Source organism: Oncorhynchus tshawytscha, linkage group LG25, assembly GCF_018296145.1.
Source record: "Oncorhynchus tshawytscha isolate Ot180627B linkage group LG25, Otsh_v2.0, whole genome shotgun sequence".
In the NCBI taxonomy this organism is placed as follows: domain Eukaryota; kingdom Metazoa; phylum Chordata; class Actinopteri; order Salmoniformes; family Salmonidae; genus Oncorhynchus; species Oncorhynchus tshawytscha.
Genome location: NC_056453.1, coordinates 43,555,944 through 43,573,122, shown reverse-complemented (window position 1 = coordinate 43,573,122; position 17,179 = coordinate 43,555,944). Strand labels below are relative to the sequence as shown.

General features: G+C 42.5%; 1 protein-coding gene across 1 annotated transcript in view; it reads left to right on the top strand.

Annotated features, from left to right (window-relative positions):
* The window catches only part of LOC112223941 (cadherin-related family member 1-like), a 30,567-nt gene extending 16,450 nt beyond the window's left edge, over positions 1-14,117 (top strand). Inside the window, exons 15-18 of the mRNA XM_042305768.1 lie at positions 3,279-3,346; positions 4,614-4,842; positions 6,205-6,459; positions 12,639-14,117. Of these exons, the coding sequence (XP_042161702.1) occupies positions 3,279-3,346; positions 4,614-4,842; positions 6,205-6,459; positions 12,639-13,259 (1,173 nt within the window). The 3' untranslated portion in view covers positions 13,260-14,117. The remainder of the gene's footprint in view (positions 1-3,278; positions 3,347-4,613; positions 4,843-6,204; positions 6,460-12,638) is intronic.
* Positions 14,118-17,179: the final 3,062 nt, after the last annotated feature.

The following is a 17,179-nucleotide window of genomic DNA, read 5'->3' as shown; positions in this document are numbered from 1 at the left end:
TGGATAAATAAAATGTTTGATAAGTGTTTATTGCCGGTGCGATTAGATTCTTTTTGAAGAGCCCGGAAATTCTCGTGAGCTTGATGTATCTTCTACTGTATCCTCTATGTTCCGTTCCAGTATTCTACCAGCATTCTACCAGTATTCTACCAGTATTCTACCAGTATTCTACCAGCATTCTACCAGCATTCTACCAGTATTCTTCTACTGTATCCTCTATGTTCCGTTCCAGTATTCTACCAGCATTCTACCAGCATTCTAACTTCTACTGTATCCTCTATGTTCCGTTCCAGTATTCTACCAGCATTCTAAGCTTCTACTGTATCCTCTATGTTCCGTTCCAGTATTCTACCAGCATTCTACCAGCATTCTAACAGCATTCTACCTTCTACTGTATCCTCTATGTTCCGTTCCAGTATTCTACCAGCATTCTACCAGCATTCTAACTTCTACTGTATCCTCTATGTTCCGTTCCAGTATTCTACCAGCATTCTACCAGCATTCTAACTTCTACTGTATCCTCTATGTTCCGTTCCAGTATTCTACCAGCATTCTAACTTCTACTGTATCCTCTATGTTCCGTTCCAGTATTCTACCAGCATTCTAAGCATTCTAACAGCATTCTACTGTATCCTCTATGTTCCGTTCCAGTATTCTACCAGCATTCTACCAGCATTCTAAGCATTCTACTTCTATCCTCTATGTTCTAACCAGTATTCTACCAGCATTCTAACTTCTACTGTATCCTCTATGTTCCGTTTCCAGTATTCTACCAGCATTCTAAGTATTCTACTGTATCCTCTATGTTCCTTCCAGTATTCTACCAGCATTCTACCAGCATTCTAAGTATTCTTCTACTGTATCCTCTATGTTCCGTTCCAGTATTCTACCAGCATTCTAACTTCTACTGTATCCTCTATGTTCCGTTCCAGTATTCTACCAGCATTCTAACTTCTACTGTATCCTCTATGTTCCGTTCCAGTATTCTACCAGCATTCTACCAGCATTCTAACTTCTACTGTATCCTCTATGTTCCGTTCCAGTATTCTACCAGCATTCTAACTTCTACTGTATCCTCTATGTTCCGTTCCAGTATTCTACCAGCATTCTAACTTCTACTGTATCCTCTATGTTCCGTTCCAGTATTCTACCAGCATTCTACCAGCATTCTAACTTCTACTGTATCCTCTATGTTCCGTTCCAGTATTCTACCAGCATTCTAAGCATTCTACTGTATCCTCTATGTTCCGTTCCAGTATTCTACCAGCATTCTACCAGCATTCTACCAGCATTCTACCAGCATTCTACCAGCATTCTACCTTCTACTGTATCCTCTATGTTCCGTTCCAGTATTCTACCAGCATTCTACCAGTATTCTACCTTCTACTGTATCCTCTATGTTCCGTTCCAGTATTCTACCAGCATTCTACCAGCATTCTACCAGCATTCTACCAGCATTCTACCAGCATTCTACCAGCATTCTACCAGCATTCTACCAGTATTCTACCAGCATTCTACCAGCATTCTACCAGCATTCTACCAGTATTCTACCAGCATTCTACCAGCATTCTACCAGCATTCTACCAGCATTCTACCTTCTACTGTATCCTCTATGTTCCGTTCCAGTATTCTACCAGCATTCTACCAGCATTCTACCAGCATTCTACCAGTATTCTACCAGTATTCTACCAGCATTCTACCAGTATTCTACCAGCATTCTATTCTAACTTCTACTGTATCCTCTATGTTCCGTTCCAGTATTCTACCAGCATTCTACCAGCATTCTAACTTCTACTGTATCCTCTATGTTCCGTTCCAGTATTCTACCAGCATTCTAACTTCTACTGTATCCTCTATGTTCCGTTCCAGTATTCTACCAGCATTCTACCAGCATTCAGCATTCTACCAGCATTCTACCAGCATTCTAACCTACTGTATCCTCTATGTTCCGTACCAGCATTCTACCAGCATTCTAACTTCTACTGTATCCTCTATGTTCCGTTCCAGTATTCTACCAGCATTCTAACTTCTACTGTATCCTCTATGTTCCGTTCCAGTATTCTACCAGCATTCTGTATCCAGCATGTTCTACCAGCATTCTACCAGCATTCTAACCAGTATCCTCTATGTTCCAGTATTCTACCAGCATTCTAACTTCTACTGTATCCTCTATGTTCCGTTCCAGTATTCTACCAGCATTCTAACTTCTACTGTATCCTCTATGTTCCGTTCCAGTATTCTACCAGCATTCTACCAGTTCATTCTAACTATTCTACTGTATCCTCTATGTTCCGTTCCAGTATTCTACCAGCATTCTAACTTCTACTGTATCCTCTATGTTCCGTTCCAGTATTCTACCAGCATTCTAACTTCTACTGTATCCTCTATGTTCCGTTCCAGTATTCTACCAGCATTCTAACTTCTACTGTATCCTCTATGTTCCGTTCCAGTATTCTACCAGCATTCTAACTTCTACTGTATCCTCTATGTTCCGTTCCAGTATTCTACCAGCATTCTAACTTCTACTGTATCCTCTATGTTCCGTTCCAGTATTCTACCAGCATTCTAACTTCTACTGTATCCTCTATGTTCCGTTCCAGTATTCTACCAGCATTCTAACTTCTACTGTATCCTCTATGTTCCGTTCCAGCATTCTACCAGTATTCTAACTTCTACTGTATCCTCTATGTTCCGTTCTAAATTCTCTCCTCTAGTCTACTCTATGTTCCGTTCCAGTGTTCTATCAGCATTCTAAATTCTCTCCTCTAGTCTACTCTATGTTCCGTTCCAGTGTTCTATCAGCATTCTAAATTCTCTCCTCTAGTCTACTCTATGTTGCGTTCCAGTGTTCTATCAGCATTCTAAATTCTCTCCTCTAGTCTACTCTATGTTGCGTTCCAGTGTTCTATCAGCATTCTAAATTCTCTCCTCTAGTCTACTCTATGTTCCATTCCAGTGTTCTATCAGCATTCTAAATTCTCTCCTCCTAGTCTACTCTATCCTCTATGTTCCGTTGCGTTCCAGTGTTCTATCAGCATTCCAAATTCTCTCCTCTAGTCTACTCTATGTTGCGTTCCAGTGTTCTATCAGCATTCTAAATTCTCTCCTCTAGTCTACTCTATGTTCCATTCCAGTGTTCTATCAGCATTCTAAATTCTCTCCTCTAGTCTACTCTATGTTCCATTCCAGTGTTCTATCAGCATTCTAAATTCTCTCCTCTAGTCTACTCTATGTTCCATTCCAGTGTTCTAACTCCCCTTTTCTTGGTTGCGTTCCAGGCCAATGATCCAGACTCTGGCCTTTGGGGTGAAGTCAAGTACTCCATCTATGGATCCAGATATGATCTGTAAGTCCTGCCAACACCAATGATTGTCGGACATGATGATCTGTGTAAAATCACTTCCTCGGTTGATGTGGAGCCAGTTGAATAGATCAAAATGGGCAAAAAAAATGAACACTTATACAATATCATTATTTGTAACATCTGTGGCTCTGCTGGTAGACTGTAGCTCCCCCCCTTTCCCCTGTACCAGCTTCCTCTAAGATGGCAGCAAGATACTGACTGGTTAATCTCGTAATTGGATTGTAGGGTAAGAAATAGCCTGCCAGGCTTGGATGCCCCATGTAGAGAGGGCCAATTAACATGCAATGTGACAGCTGGAGCTCTGCTATGGAAAGCAAGGCAGGCAGTACATTGAAAAAAACAAGTGTCAATTTATCTTCCAGTTTTGCTAGCCGTCTTGACACGGGAAGTCTAATTCTAAACGTGTTAAAGTTAACAGGTTGCTTTGTATTTGTTCATTTTCACAGAGAATATGTTGTGGAAGGAAAATGATTGAAAATGGCTGAACATGTGCCACTTTAACAACATTGGACATACAAAATGTGTACTGGACAAATAATGACCTTTGTGGGTAATACAGAAAACTCTATCCAGCCTCTGGACCACAGGACTTTCTTGACATATTTTTACCACAAGTTTTAATCCAAGATTAAACTGTAACTGTCAATATACTACCAATATACTACCAATATACTACCAATATACTACCAATATACTACCAATATACTCCCAATATACTGCTAATATACTGCCAATATACTACCAATATACTGCCAATATACTGCCATACTGTCAATATACTACCAATATACTCCTAAAATATTGCCAATATACTGCTAATATACTGCCAATATACTGCCATACTGTCAATATACTGCCAATATACTGCTAATATATTGCCAATATGCTGCCAATATAGTGCCATACTGTCAATATACTACCAATATACTCCCAATATACTGCTAATATACTGCCAATATACTACCAATATACTGCCAATATACTGCCATACTGTCAATATACTACCAATATACTCCTAAAATATTGCCAATATACTGCTAATATACTGCCAATATACTGCCATACTGTCAATATACTACCGATATGCAGCTAAAATACTGCCAATATACTCCTAAAATACTGCCAATATACTGCTAATATACTGCCAATATGCTGCTAAAATTCTGCCAATATAAGGCTATCAAACAGCCATTATACTCCCAATATACTACTAATATACTGCCAATCCACTCTCTGTTGTGTATTCCAGGTTTCTCATCCATCCTTCTTCAGGCATCATATACACCCAGGCCTGGGCCATTCTGGATGCTGAGGTCAAGTCCAAGTACAACTTCTACGTGAAGGCAGAGGACACAGAGGGAAAGTACAGCCTGGCGGAGGTGTTTGTCACTGTCCTGGACATCAACGACCATGCTCCAGAGTTCGATGACAGCCTTGTGGAGAGGACCATGGTCATTGGTGCACCTGTTAAAGTAGAGGTATGTACAGTAGCTATAAGATAAGATAAGAGTGGCCTCCTGAGTGGCGCAGCGGTCTAAGGCACTGCATTGCAGTGCTAGAGGTGTCACTACTGACCCGGGTTCGATCCCGGGCTGTATTACAACCGGCCGTGACCAGGAGTCCCATAGGCCAGCGCACAATTGGCCCAGCGTTGTCCGGATTAGGGGAGTGTTTGGCCGGGGGGGGGGACTTTACTTGCCCCATCGCGCTCTAGCTACTCCTTGTCGCAGACCGGGCGCCTGCAGGCTGACCTCGGTTGTGAAGTTGAACGGCGTTTCCTCCGGCTGGCTTCCGGGTTAAGCGGAAGGGTGTTAAGACGTGCGGTTTGGCAGGTCATGTTTCGCGGGATGCATGACTCGACCTTCGCCTCTACAGAGCCCGTTGGGGAGTTGCAGCGATGAGACAAGATTGAAGAGGGGGTAAATTATAGATCCCTAAAGGAGGTACAGTGTGGTGTGTAGAGGTGTTCCCTAGGGGTTCACTGGCCATCGTTCCGGTTTGGTCCGAGTAAACATTGTATGAATCATTACGACCCTAGTAAACACTGTATGAATCATTACAACCCTAGTAAACACTGTATGAATCATTACGACCCTAGTAAACACTGTATGAATCATTACGACCCTAGTAAACACTGTATGAATCATTACGACCCTAGTAAACACTGTATGAATCATTACGACCCTAGTAAACACTGTATGAATCATTACAACCCTAGTAAACACTGTATGAATCATTACGAACCTAGTAAACAATGTATGAATCATTACGACCCTAGTAAACACTGTATGAATCATTACGACCCTAGTAAACACTGTATGAATCATTACGACCCTAGTAAACACTGTATGAATCAGTACGACCCTAGTAAACACTGTATGAATCGTTACAAACCTAGTAAACACTGTATGAATCATTACGACCCTAGTAAACACTGTATGAATCATTACGACCCTAGTAAACACTGTATGAATCATTACAACCCTAGTAAACACTGTATGAATCGTTACGAGCCTAGTAAACACTGTATGAATCGTTACGACCCTAGTAAACACTGTATGAATCATTACGACCCTAGTAAACACTGTATGAATCATTACGACCCTAGTAAACACTGTATGAATCATTACGACCCTAGTAAACACTGTATGAGTCATTACGACCCTAGTAAACACTGTATGAATCGTTACGACCCTAGTCAAAACTGTGTAGTGAATGTTTGGATGATAATTACCTGAAATGTAAAATGTGAGTGTATCCAGAACCGCTTCAGAGTATATATACAGTATATATTTAAGTCATGTGTTTGGTTTTTGCCGATTTTTCCTCGTTTCATTCAGGCAATAGATGCCGATGCAGGGTCGCCCAATAACATCATTGAGTATTCCATCATGCAAGCTGAGCCGGACAACATCTTCGACATCAACGCAGAGACTGGAGAGATCAAGCTGAAGTCGTACATCAAGTCCATGGAGATTGTGCAGAACATCACCAAGCAGAAGGACTGCAGGTGGTCTCTGGTGGTCCAAGCCCGGGACCGAGGGTCTCCGTCCTTCAGCACTACCGCCGTGGTCAACATCGACATCACTGAGGCGGTAAGTTCAATGTTTCCTGACCTTAACCCTAACCTAAACCTAATTCTAACCTTAACCTAACCATAACCTAACTCTAACCTTAACCTAACTCTAACCCTAACTGTAGAGTTACAAACTTAACTCTAACCTTAACCTAACCATAACCATAACCTAACTCTAACCTTAACCTAACCATAACCTAACTCTAACCTTAACCTAACCTTAACATAACTCTAACCTTAACCTAACCATAACCTAACTCTAACCTTAACCTAACCATAACCTAACTCTAACCTTAACCTAACCATAACCTAACTCTAACCTTAACCTAACCTTAACATAACTCTAACCTTAACCTAACCATAACCTAACGCTAACCTTAACCTAACCATAACCTAACTCTAACCTTAACCTAACCATAACCTAAATCTAACCTTAACCTAACCATAACCATAACCTAACTCTAACCTTAACCTAACCATAACCTAACTCTAACCTTAACCTAACCATAACTATAACCTAACTCTAACCTTAACCTAACTCGAACCCTAACCTTAACCTAACCCTAACTATAACCTAACTCTAACCTTAACATAACTCTAACCTTAACCTAACTCGAATCCTAACCTTAACCTAACCATAACCTAACTCTAACCGTAGAGTTATAACCCTAACCCTAATCTAACCGTAATGCTGACCCAATGTTCCCTCTAAGCTGCAGCTCCCCATGACTGCCACTTAGAAATATCAGTCCACAGAGAGAAGCAGGAGATTGAATTTTCACTCAACTTTCTAGAGCAGTGGTCACGAACCGGTTGATCACGATCGACTGGTCCATCTCCTAAGCATTCCTAGTCGATCGCCAAACATTTCTGTAAAAAAACAAAACAATGATAAAGCCTTGTATTCCTTTTGAATGATTTAGTCTTGTGCTGTCGGTGGTACTTGGTGCACCTGATTCAGCTGCCTTGCGCGCTGGCTAGGAGAACTGTTGCCATTTTGAACATTTCTTATGTCTGAAGGTAATAACTGCCTTCCCCGGGGGCCCAGAGAGCAAATCAAGTGCACTATAAACCTACCGCTGGCCAATCGGATGTCTCAGATGACCGTGTCTGGTGGGCCCGGAGAGCAAATCAAGTGTGCTATAAACCGCTGGCCAATCGGATGTCTGCAGTGACGTGAGCAGGCATAAAATAAATCTACAGCAAAATTGAGACTGTAAGATTTCAAAACATTTAAAACCACGACTAGAGAGAGACTGTCAACAAATACAGCAAAAGAACTGTTGTTTTTATACTTTCTACAAGAGCCCAAAATATGTACATTTCTAGATGTCTTTGAAAAGCCAGTCAAGTAAATAACTTATTATTATTTTATTTTTTTACTTAAAGTGGCAGTGTTGTATTTTGATACAGGCTTGAATAACCTCAGTAGCCAATAGGCAGAGGGGAGCATAATGTGTCTGACTCTGTAATAATGCTATGGGAATAATAATGCATTTTATTTTGTAAAGTGGTATTTTGCATCGAACAACACAACAACATTTTCAGTCACCTCCGTGTCTGAAGGACACGTAGATAGACAGGTTAATGTCAAGCCCTGCATGTTATCTGGGAATGTAGGTCTACATTGAACACCACACATTGGCAGCTACTGTAGGCTGAATGATAGAACAGCTATTTCCATGTTAACATATTATGGGATGCATTTTCTCCATAGTTTTTGATGGTAGGCCACTCTGGTAGGCCCTACATTATGATCAAATAGCCACAGCAGCCTACTTGACAACTGTTAAAACTGTAACTTATAGTGGTCACAGCCTCAGTGTTTACAGGACATGGGTGTTTACAGGACATGGTTGTTTACAGGACATGGGTGTTTACAGGACATGGGTGTTTACAGGACATGGGTGTTTACAGGACATGGTTGTTTACAGGACATGGTTGTTTACAGGACATGGGTGTTTACAGGACATGGGTGTTTACAGGACATGGGTGTTTACAGGACATGGGTGTTTACAGGACATGGGTGTTTACAGGACATGGGTGTTTACAGGACATGGGTGTTTACAGGACATGGGTGTTTACAGGACATGGGTGTTTACAGGACATGGTTGTTTACAGGACATGGGTGTTTACAGGACATGGGTGTTTACAGGACATGGGTGTTTACAGGACATGGTTGTTTACAGGACATGGGTGTTTACAGGACATGGGTGTTTACAGGACATGCGCGCTGGAAGTTGTACAGAAGTTTCACAACGTTCAAGTTTGTGCTCAGCAGACCTGAAATTAGCTCTGGGTCAATTTCTTATTTTTTGCTGACTACGGCTGTGGTGAGCATCGGCATCACTGGGTTGTAAAGAGTTTAAACCTACGTTACCTAACCCTTACCTTAACTAACCCAAATACTTACCATAGCCTTCTAACCTTAACTAACCCAAACCCTTAACACAGCCTTCTAACCTTAACTAACCCTTACCACAGCCTTCTAACCTTAACTAACCCTTACCATAGCCTTCTAACCTTAACTAACCCAAACCCTTACCATAGCCTTCTAACCTTAACTAACCCTTACCATAGCCTTCTAACCTTAACTAACCCAAACCCTTACCATAGCCTTCTAACCTTAACTAACCCTTAACATAGCCTTCTGACCTTAACTAACCCAAACCCTTACCATAGCCTTCTAACCTTAACTAACCCTTACCATAGCCTTCTAACCTTAACTAACCCTTACCACAGCCTTCTAACCTTAACTAACCCTTACCACAGCCTTCTAACCTTAACTAACCCTTACCATAGCCTTCTAACCTTAACTAACCCTTACCATAGCCTTCTAACCTTAACTAACCCAAACCCTTACCATAGCCTTCTAACCTTAACTAACCCTTACCACAGCCTTCTAACCTTAACTAACCCTTACCACAGCCTTCTAACCTTAACTAACCCTTACCATAGCCTTCTAACCTTAACTAACCCAAACCCTTACCATAGCCTTCTAACCTTAACTAACCCTTACCATAGCCTTCTAACCTTAACTAACCCAAACCCTTACCATAGCCTTCTAACCTTAACTAACCCTTACCACAGCCTTCTAACCTTAACTAACCCTTAACATAGCCTTCTAACCTTAACTAACCCTTACCACAGCCTTCTAACCTTAACTAACCCTTAACATAGCCTTCTAACCTTAACTAACCCTTACCATAGCCTTCTGACCTTAACTAACCCAAACCCTTACCATAGCCTTCTAACCTTAACTAACCCTTACCACAGCCTTCTAACCTTAACTAACCCTTACCACAGCCTTCTAACCTTAACTAACCCTTACCATAGCCTTCTAACCTTAACTAACCCAAACCCTTACCATAGCCTTCTAACCTTAACTAACCCTTACCATAGCCTTCTAACCTTAACTAACCCTTACCACAGCCTTCTAACCTTAACTAACCCTTAACATAGCCTTCTAACCTTAACTAACCCTTACCACAGCCTTCTAACCTTAACTAACCCTTAACATAGCCTTCTAACCTTAACTAACCCAAATACTTAACATAGCCTTCTAACCTTAACTAACCCTTACCACAGCCTTCTAACCTTAACTAACCCTTAACATAGCCTTCTAACCTTAACTAACCCTTACCATAGCCTTCTGACCTTAACTAACCCAAATACTTACCATAGCCTTCTAACCTTAACTAACCCTTAACATAGCCTTCTAACCTTAACTAACCCTTACCATAGCCTTCTGACCTTAACTAACCCAAATACTTAACATAGCCTACTTTAAACAGTTTACTATACTAACAACTATACTGAGGTAACAAACGTGAAGTCATTTAATTTCAGGCCCAGTGTCTGTTTGAGCTCCTTTGTCATAAGAACAGAACAATCTCTCACATCAACCAGAGAGACCCAGTAGCTGTCAATGCAGTGCTTTGTGAACCTGTCACAGGAACTTAATCCTCATCAGAAACATGCTAGTGAACAGATGGAACAGACAGTTCTGATGAGCCCACCGGGCAGGGCACCATGTAGGGAATAGGTTGTAATTTGGGTCACATCCTAAGCCTCGATGATGAACAGTCACAGCAGGCTGGGATGAATGGATCAGCGTCAAAAGCATATATCGTAATATCATGCAGTGGGGAGAACAAGTATTTGATACACTGCCGATTGTGCAGGTTTTCCTACTTACAAAGCATGTAGAGGTCTGTAATTTTTATCACAGGTACACTTCAACTGTGAGAGACGGAATCTAAAACAAAAATCCAGAAAATCTCATTGTATGATTTTTAAGTAATTCATTTGCATTTTATTGCAAATTCCGAACATGCTTTTCCCCCAACTGAGCCACAAAGGACCACCTGCAGTCATGATGCTGTTACTGTTATAGAGATGTAGTCTGTCTGAGGCTCCTCTGTCAGTACTGTTACTGTTATAGAGATGTAGTCTGTCTGAGGCTCCTCTGTCAGTACTGTTATAGAGATGTAGTCTGTCTGAGGCTCCTCTGTCAGTACTGTTACTGTTATAGAGATGTAGTCTGTCTGGGGCTCCTCTGTCAGTACTGTTACTGTTATAGAGAAGTAGTCTGTCTGAGGCTCCTCTGTCAGTACTGTTACTGTTATAGAGATGTAGTCTGTCTGGAGCTCCTCTGTCAGTACTGTTATAGAGATGTAGTCTGTCTGAGGCTCCTCTGTCGGTACTGTTACTGTTATAGAGAAGTAGTCTGTCTGAGGCTCCTCTGTCAGTACTGTTATAGAGAAGTAGTCTGTCTGAGGCTCCTCTGTCAGTACTGTTATAGAGATATAGTCTGTCTGAGGCTCCTCTGTCAGTACTGTTACTGTTATAGAGATGTAGTCTGTCTGGAGCTCCTCTGTCAGTACTGTTATAGAGAAGTAGTCTGTCTGAGGCTCCTCTGTCAGTACTGTTACTGTTATAGAGATGTAGTCTGTCTGGAGCTCCTCTGTCAGTACTGTTATAGAGATGTAGTCTGTCTGGAGCTCCTCTGTCAGTACTGTTATAGAGAAGTAGTCTGTCTGAGGCTCCTCTGTCAGTACTGTTATAGAGAAGTAGTCTGTCTGAGGCTCCTCTGTCAGTACTGTTACTGTTATAGAGATGTAGTCTGTCTGGAGCTCCTCTGTCAGTACTGTTATAGAGAAGTAGTCTGTCTTAGCTCCTCTGTCAGTACTGTTATAGAGAAGTAGTCTGTCTGGAGCTCCTCTGTCAGTACTGTTATAGAGATGTAGTCTGTCTGGAGCTCCTCTGTCAGTACTGTTATAGAGATGTAGTCTGTCTGGAGCTCCTCTGTCAGTACTGTTATAGAGATGTAGTCTGTCTGGAGCTCCTCTGTCAGTACTGTTACTGTTATAGAGAAGTAGTCTGTCTGAGGCTCCTCTGTCAGTACTGTTACTGTTATAGAGATGTAGTCTGTCTGGAGCTCCTCTGTCAGTACTGTTATAGAGATGTAGTCTGTCTGGGGCTCCTCTGTCAGTACTGTTATAGAGATGTAGTCTGTCTGAGGCTCCTCTGTCAGTACTGTTACTGTTATAGAGATGTAGTCTGTCTGGAGCTCCTCTGTCAGTACTGTTACTGTTATAGAGATATAGTCTGTCTGGAGCTCCTCTGTCAGTACTGTTATAGAGATGTAGTCTGTCTGGAGCTCCTCTGTCAGTACTGTTATAGAGATGTAGTCTGTCTGGAGCTCCTCTGTCAGTACTGTTATAGAGATGTAGTCTGTCTGGAGCTCCTCTGTCAGTACTGTTATAGAGATGTAGTCTGTCTGGAGCTCCTCTGTCAGTACTGTTATAGAGATGTAGTCTGTCTGGAGCTCCTCTGTCAGTACTGTTATAGAGATGTAGTCTGTCTGGAGCTCCTCTGTCAGTACTGTTATAGAGAAGTAGTCTGTCTGAGGCTCCTCTGTCGGTACTGTTACTGTTATAGAGAAGTAGTCTGTCTGAGGCTCCTCTGTCAGTACTGTTACTGTTATAGAGATGTAGTCTGTCTGGAGCTCCTCTGTCAGTACTGTTATAGAGATGTAGTCTGTCTGAGGCTCCTCTGTCGGTGCTTGGATCATCCATGTCTGACCTCTGACCTCACTGCTTGCCTACATGCTTTGGACGCCAAATGGTGAATGTTTAAAATGTTTGATAATCTAGTCCCGTGATTAAAAGTATTTCTCTTTGTGCTCTTTTACAGACTCAAATCAATGGGCCTATGGCAGACTTTTTATTGCAAAGTAGGGACAACCCAATGAAGGCCCTTGGCATGGTCGCTGGTGTCATCGGCATATTGGTAGGGGTCACTGTCTTGATCTCCACGGCTACGTTCTTGCGCAACACCAAGTCCAACAGGATAATGCCGGCACGTCGCATCGTCATCAGACGGAGACCGCCAAGGGACCGCAAGCCGTGGACTTTTAACGTACCGTTCCGTGGTAGCGGAAATGACTCGTCAAACAAGTTCATTGTAGGCGACCAGGAAGCAGGGAGTGTCAACGTAAACCTCAACAACAAAGGCGGCCCCCGGTGCTCCAGGTCAAAACCCAAGCCTACGCCCCCTAGAGCTCCATGCCTGCCCCCTCCATCCTGCCCTCCTCCGTCCTCCAACCCCAGGCCCAGTGAGAGGCCCCGGCACTGGGCAGCAGTGCCCACCGTCTCTGGGGGCCTGACCTGCACTGGTTCCAGGAGTTCCAGCCAGAGCAGGGAGATCAACATCAGCTCTGACACTTCTAGGATCCCCGTCAGCTCAGCCCTGGTCTCTGAACTCAAAATGAGACTAGAGCAGAAAATCATTGAGAGCAACTCAAGCTATTATTAAATCTGATTGTTGTAGTGTGTTTTCACTTTAACCAATCTGTCAGTAATTGTCTCGACTTCTGAAGGTTACTCAGTCCTAGGATTGTAAAACTGCAAATGTAAAGGAAGGTTGAGGACAGCAGGTTCATTTCCTTTAAAATGTTATTGACGACACAATTTCAGAGCAAGTCCTTTGTCAAAGCAATGTTCCAACACATTTTATTGAACCGATTTAATCCAACCACTTCTACATGTGTTCTTAAAGATGTTAATAACACATTGGATACTTGGGCCCTGGTCCAGAATAGTGCAGTATTTAGGGAATAGGGTGCCTCTTGGGATGCACACTCTGTCATCCAGCATTAGAAATACCTAGACATGTTTCTGCGCTGCCATCTTGAAGATCATGTAATGGGATCCTTGTTAGATAGGTCTTTGCATTGCTGCCATCTTGAGGGAAACAACATGTTAACAAGAATGTCCGAGGGGGAACTACTGAGCCATGTCTGAGGGAAGGATTACTGCGCATTTATGTGTATACAGAACTGAACGTGTGTTCCTGACATTTCCTGAAAAGTTGTATTTTATTTGCTTAAGATCATGCAATGTTTTCATTAATAGTGCTATAATATAGAATACGGATTAATGTGTAAGCTATGTTGCCTGGCAAATGTACTCACTTTGACTTGTTCATCAAAGTGATAATGCAGCTAACGGTATATAAGACAGCTATAAAATCTGAGATATTCTTGACAGGATAAATGCCGTTGCTTTTAAACATGAAGTGCTCATAGACCTCTGAAGTGACATTCTTTTTTTTTTTTTCAATTTAAAGTTTTATTTCGTTTTCTTTAGTGTTTCAATCAACCAACAAAACACATTCCACATTCACAGATGTGACAGACTTTTAAAAAATATATATAAAAAAAATAACTGACAATAATAATTAAAAAAAAATGTAAAAAAATGTAAAAAAATAAATAAACTTGCAGCAGCACTATCAAGGTTCTTGTTAGCTATTTCCAACCTTAGCTGAGACGACGAGCAAATCATTGGTTTTAACAGCACCTTACACAACATGTATCTGCTCATTTCCCCCAATCACCCGATTCACTCTGTCCAGTTTGAAATATAGTTGTGTAGTGGAGAACATCAAAGTCTATCAAACTTGGTTCTGTCTCTTGCGGAGGTCATACGTGAGCTTTTCAAGAAGAAGAAAGTCAACAATCTGGTCAGTCCACATGTTAAATGTAGGAGAAGTATTAGTGTAGTGACATTCTAATGGTGTTGGTCGTATTTTGAAGTAGAGACTTAGAAGATTCTGAAGCTCTTGTTTCAAATCACTTGCTTTTTCTTCTTAAATGCTTTTGCATTTCTAAAGGGTAATCTTTTAATTGGGTGGATTACTGTTGGATTGGTGTTGGATTGGTGTTGGATTACTGTTGGATTGGTGTTGGATTGGTGTTGGATTGGTGTTGGATTGGTGTTGGATTACTGTTGGATTGGTGTTGGATTGGTGTTGGATTGGTGTTGGATTACTGTTGGATTGGTGTTGGATTGGTGTTGGATTGATGTTGGATTGGTGTTGGATTGGTGTTGGATTGGTGTTGGATTGTTGTTGGATTGGTGTTGGATTGATGTTGGATTGGTGTTGGATTGATGTTGGATTGGTGTTGGATTGATGTTGGATTGGTGTTGGATGGGTGGTGGGTTGGTATTGGATTGGTTACTGGATTGGTATTGGATTTGTATTGGATTGGTATTGGATTGGTGGTGGATTAGTGTTGGATTGGTTTTGGATTGTTGGTGGATTGGTGTTAGATTGGTATTGGATTGGTGGTGGATTGGTGTTGGATTGGTGGTGGATTGGTGTTGGATTGGTGGTGGATTGGTATTGGATTGGTGTTGGATTGGTGTTGGATTGGTGTTGGATTGGTGGTGGATTACTGTTGGATTGGTGGTGGATTGGTGTTGGATTGGTGGTGGATTGGTGTTGGATTGCTCATTTAACTGAAGGGATCTTTTTGTTGCTTCAGTCAATAAACTGTAGAAATCAGTCACCCTAGATTAGGCAGATAAGCTAATAATTTATTTACACGTGAGTCAAAATAATCACTGTTTCTCAAAATTGGCCATAAACTTGGTCAGAATTTTTAAGCATTCACTTCCACGCTGTGTACAGTACGTACACACTTTATGGAAAATGTTTTGGATACATAATGATTAAATATATTCTGTGTATGTACTGTATGTATGCTGTATAACACATGCCTGTCCCTTTAGGTGAAAACTTTATATTGTCTTTATATTTATCTTTTTGAAAAAATATTTGAAAAATATTTTATATTATGTGGGGATTGTGTTTGTTCTTATCAACTAGATTTAAGTTTCAGAAAACAATAAACTACAACTACAGAAATATGTTTGTGGGAGTGTCCTGAGATATCAAACGGACTGGACAATTATTTTCTCATTACACATCTTGGAATAAAAAAAAAATCAATGACTCCTCCATCATTAACACAAAGGAAAAACATCATGATTTATTGAAATAATAACCAAGAAAAACAAATTGATACAATCTAAGGCCATGTGGCAAACAATAATGCAGGTACTACAGTAGGGATGGAGGAGTGACCAGGCAGGTACTACAGTAGGGATGGAGGAGTGACCAGGCAGGTACTACAGTAGGGATGGAGGAGTGACCAGGCAGGTACTACAGTAGGGATGGAGGAGTGACCAGGCAGTAGGGATGGAGGAGTGACCAGGCAGGTACTACAGTAGGGATGGAGGAGTGACCAGGCAGGTACTACAGTAGGGATGGAGGAGTGACCAGGCAGGTACTAGGGATGGAGGAGTGACCAGGCAGGTACTACAGTAGGGATGGACCAGGCAGGTACTAGGGATGGAGGAGTGACCAGGCAGGTACTACAGTAGGGATGGAGGAGTGACCAGGCAGGTACTACAGTAGGGATGGAGGAGTGACCAGGCAGGTACTACAGTAGGGATGGAGGAGTGGCCAGGCAGGTACTAGGGATGGAGGAGTGACCAGGCAGGTACTACAGTAGGGATGGAGGAGTGACCAGGCAGGTACTACAGTAGGGATGGAGGAGTGACCAGGCAGGTACTACAGTAGGGATGGAGGAGTGACCAGGCAGGTACTACAGTAGGGATGGAGGAGTGGCCAGGCAGGTACTACAGTAGGGATGGAGGAGTGACCAGGCAGGTACTAGGGATGGAGGAGTGACCAGGCAGGTACTTAGGGATGGAGGAGTGACCAGGCAGGTACTACAGTAGGGATGGAGGAGTGACCAGGCAGGTACTACAGTAGGGATGGAGGAGTGACCAGGCAGGTACTACAGTAGGGATGGAGGAGTGACCAGGCAGGTACTACAGTAGGGATGGAGGAGTGACCAGGCAGGTACTACAGTAGGGATGGAGGAGTGACCAGGCAGGTACTACAGTAGGGATGGAGGAGTGACCAGGGAGGTACTACAGTAGGGATGGAGGAGTGACCAGGGAGGTACTACAGTAGGGATGGAGGAGTGACCAGGCAGGTACTACAGTAGGGATGGAGGAGTGACCAGGCAGGTACTACAGTAGGGATGGAGGAGTGGCCAGGCAGGTGGGATGGAGGAGTTTGACCAGGCAGGTACTACAGTAGGGATGGAGGAGTGACCAGGCAGGTACTACAGTAGGGATGGAGGAGTGACCAGGCAGGTACTACAGTAGGGATGGAGGAGTGGCCAGGCAGGTACTACAGTAGGGATGGAGGAGTGACCAGGCAGGTACTAGGGATGGAGGAGTGACCAGGCAGGTACTACAGTAGGGATGGAGGAGTGACCAGGCAGGTACTACAGTAGGGATGGAGGAGTGACCAGGCAGGTACTACAGTAGGGATGGAGGAGTGGCCAGGCAGGTACTACAGTAGGGATGGAGGAG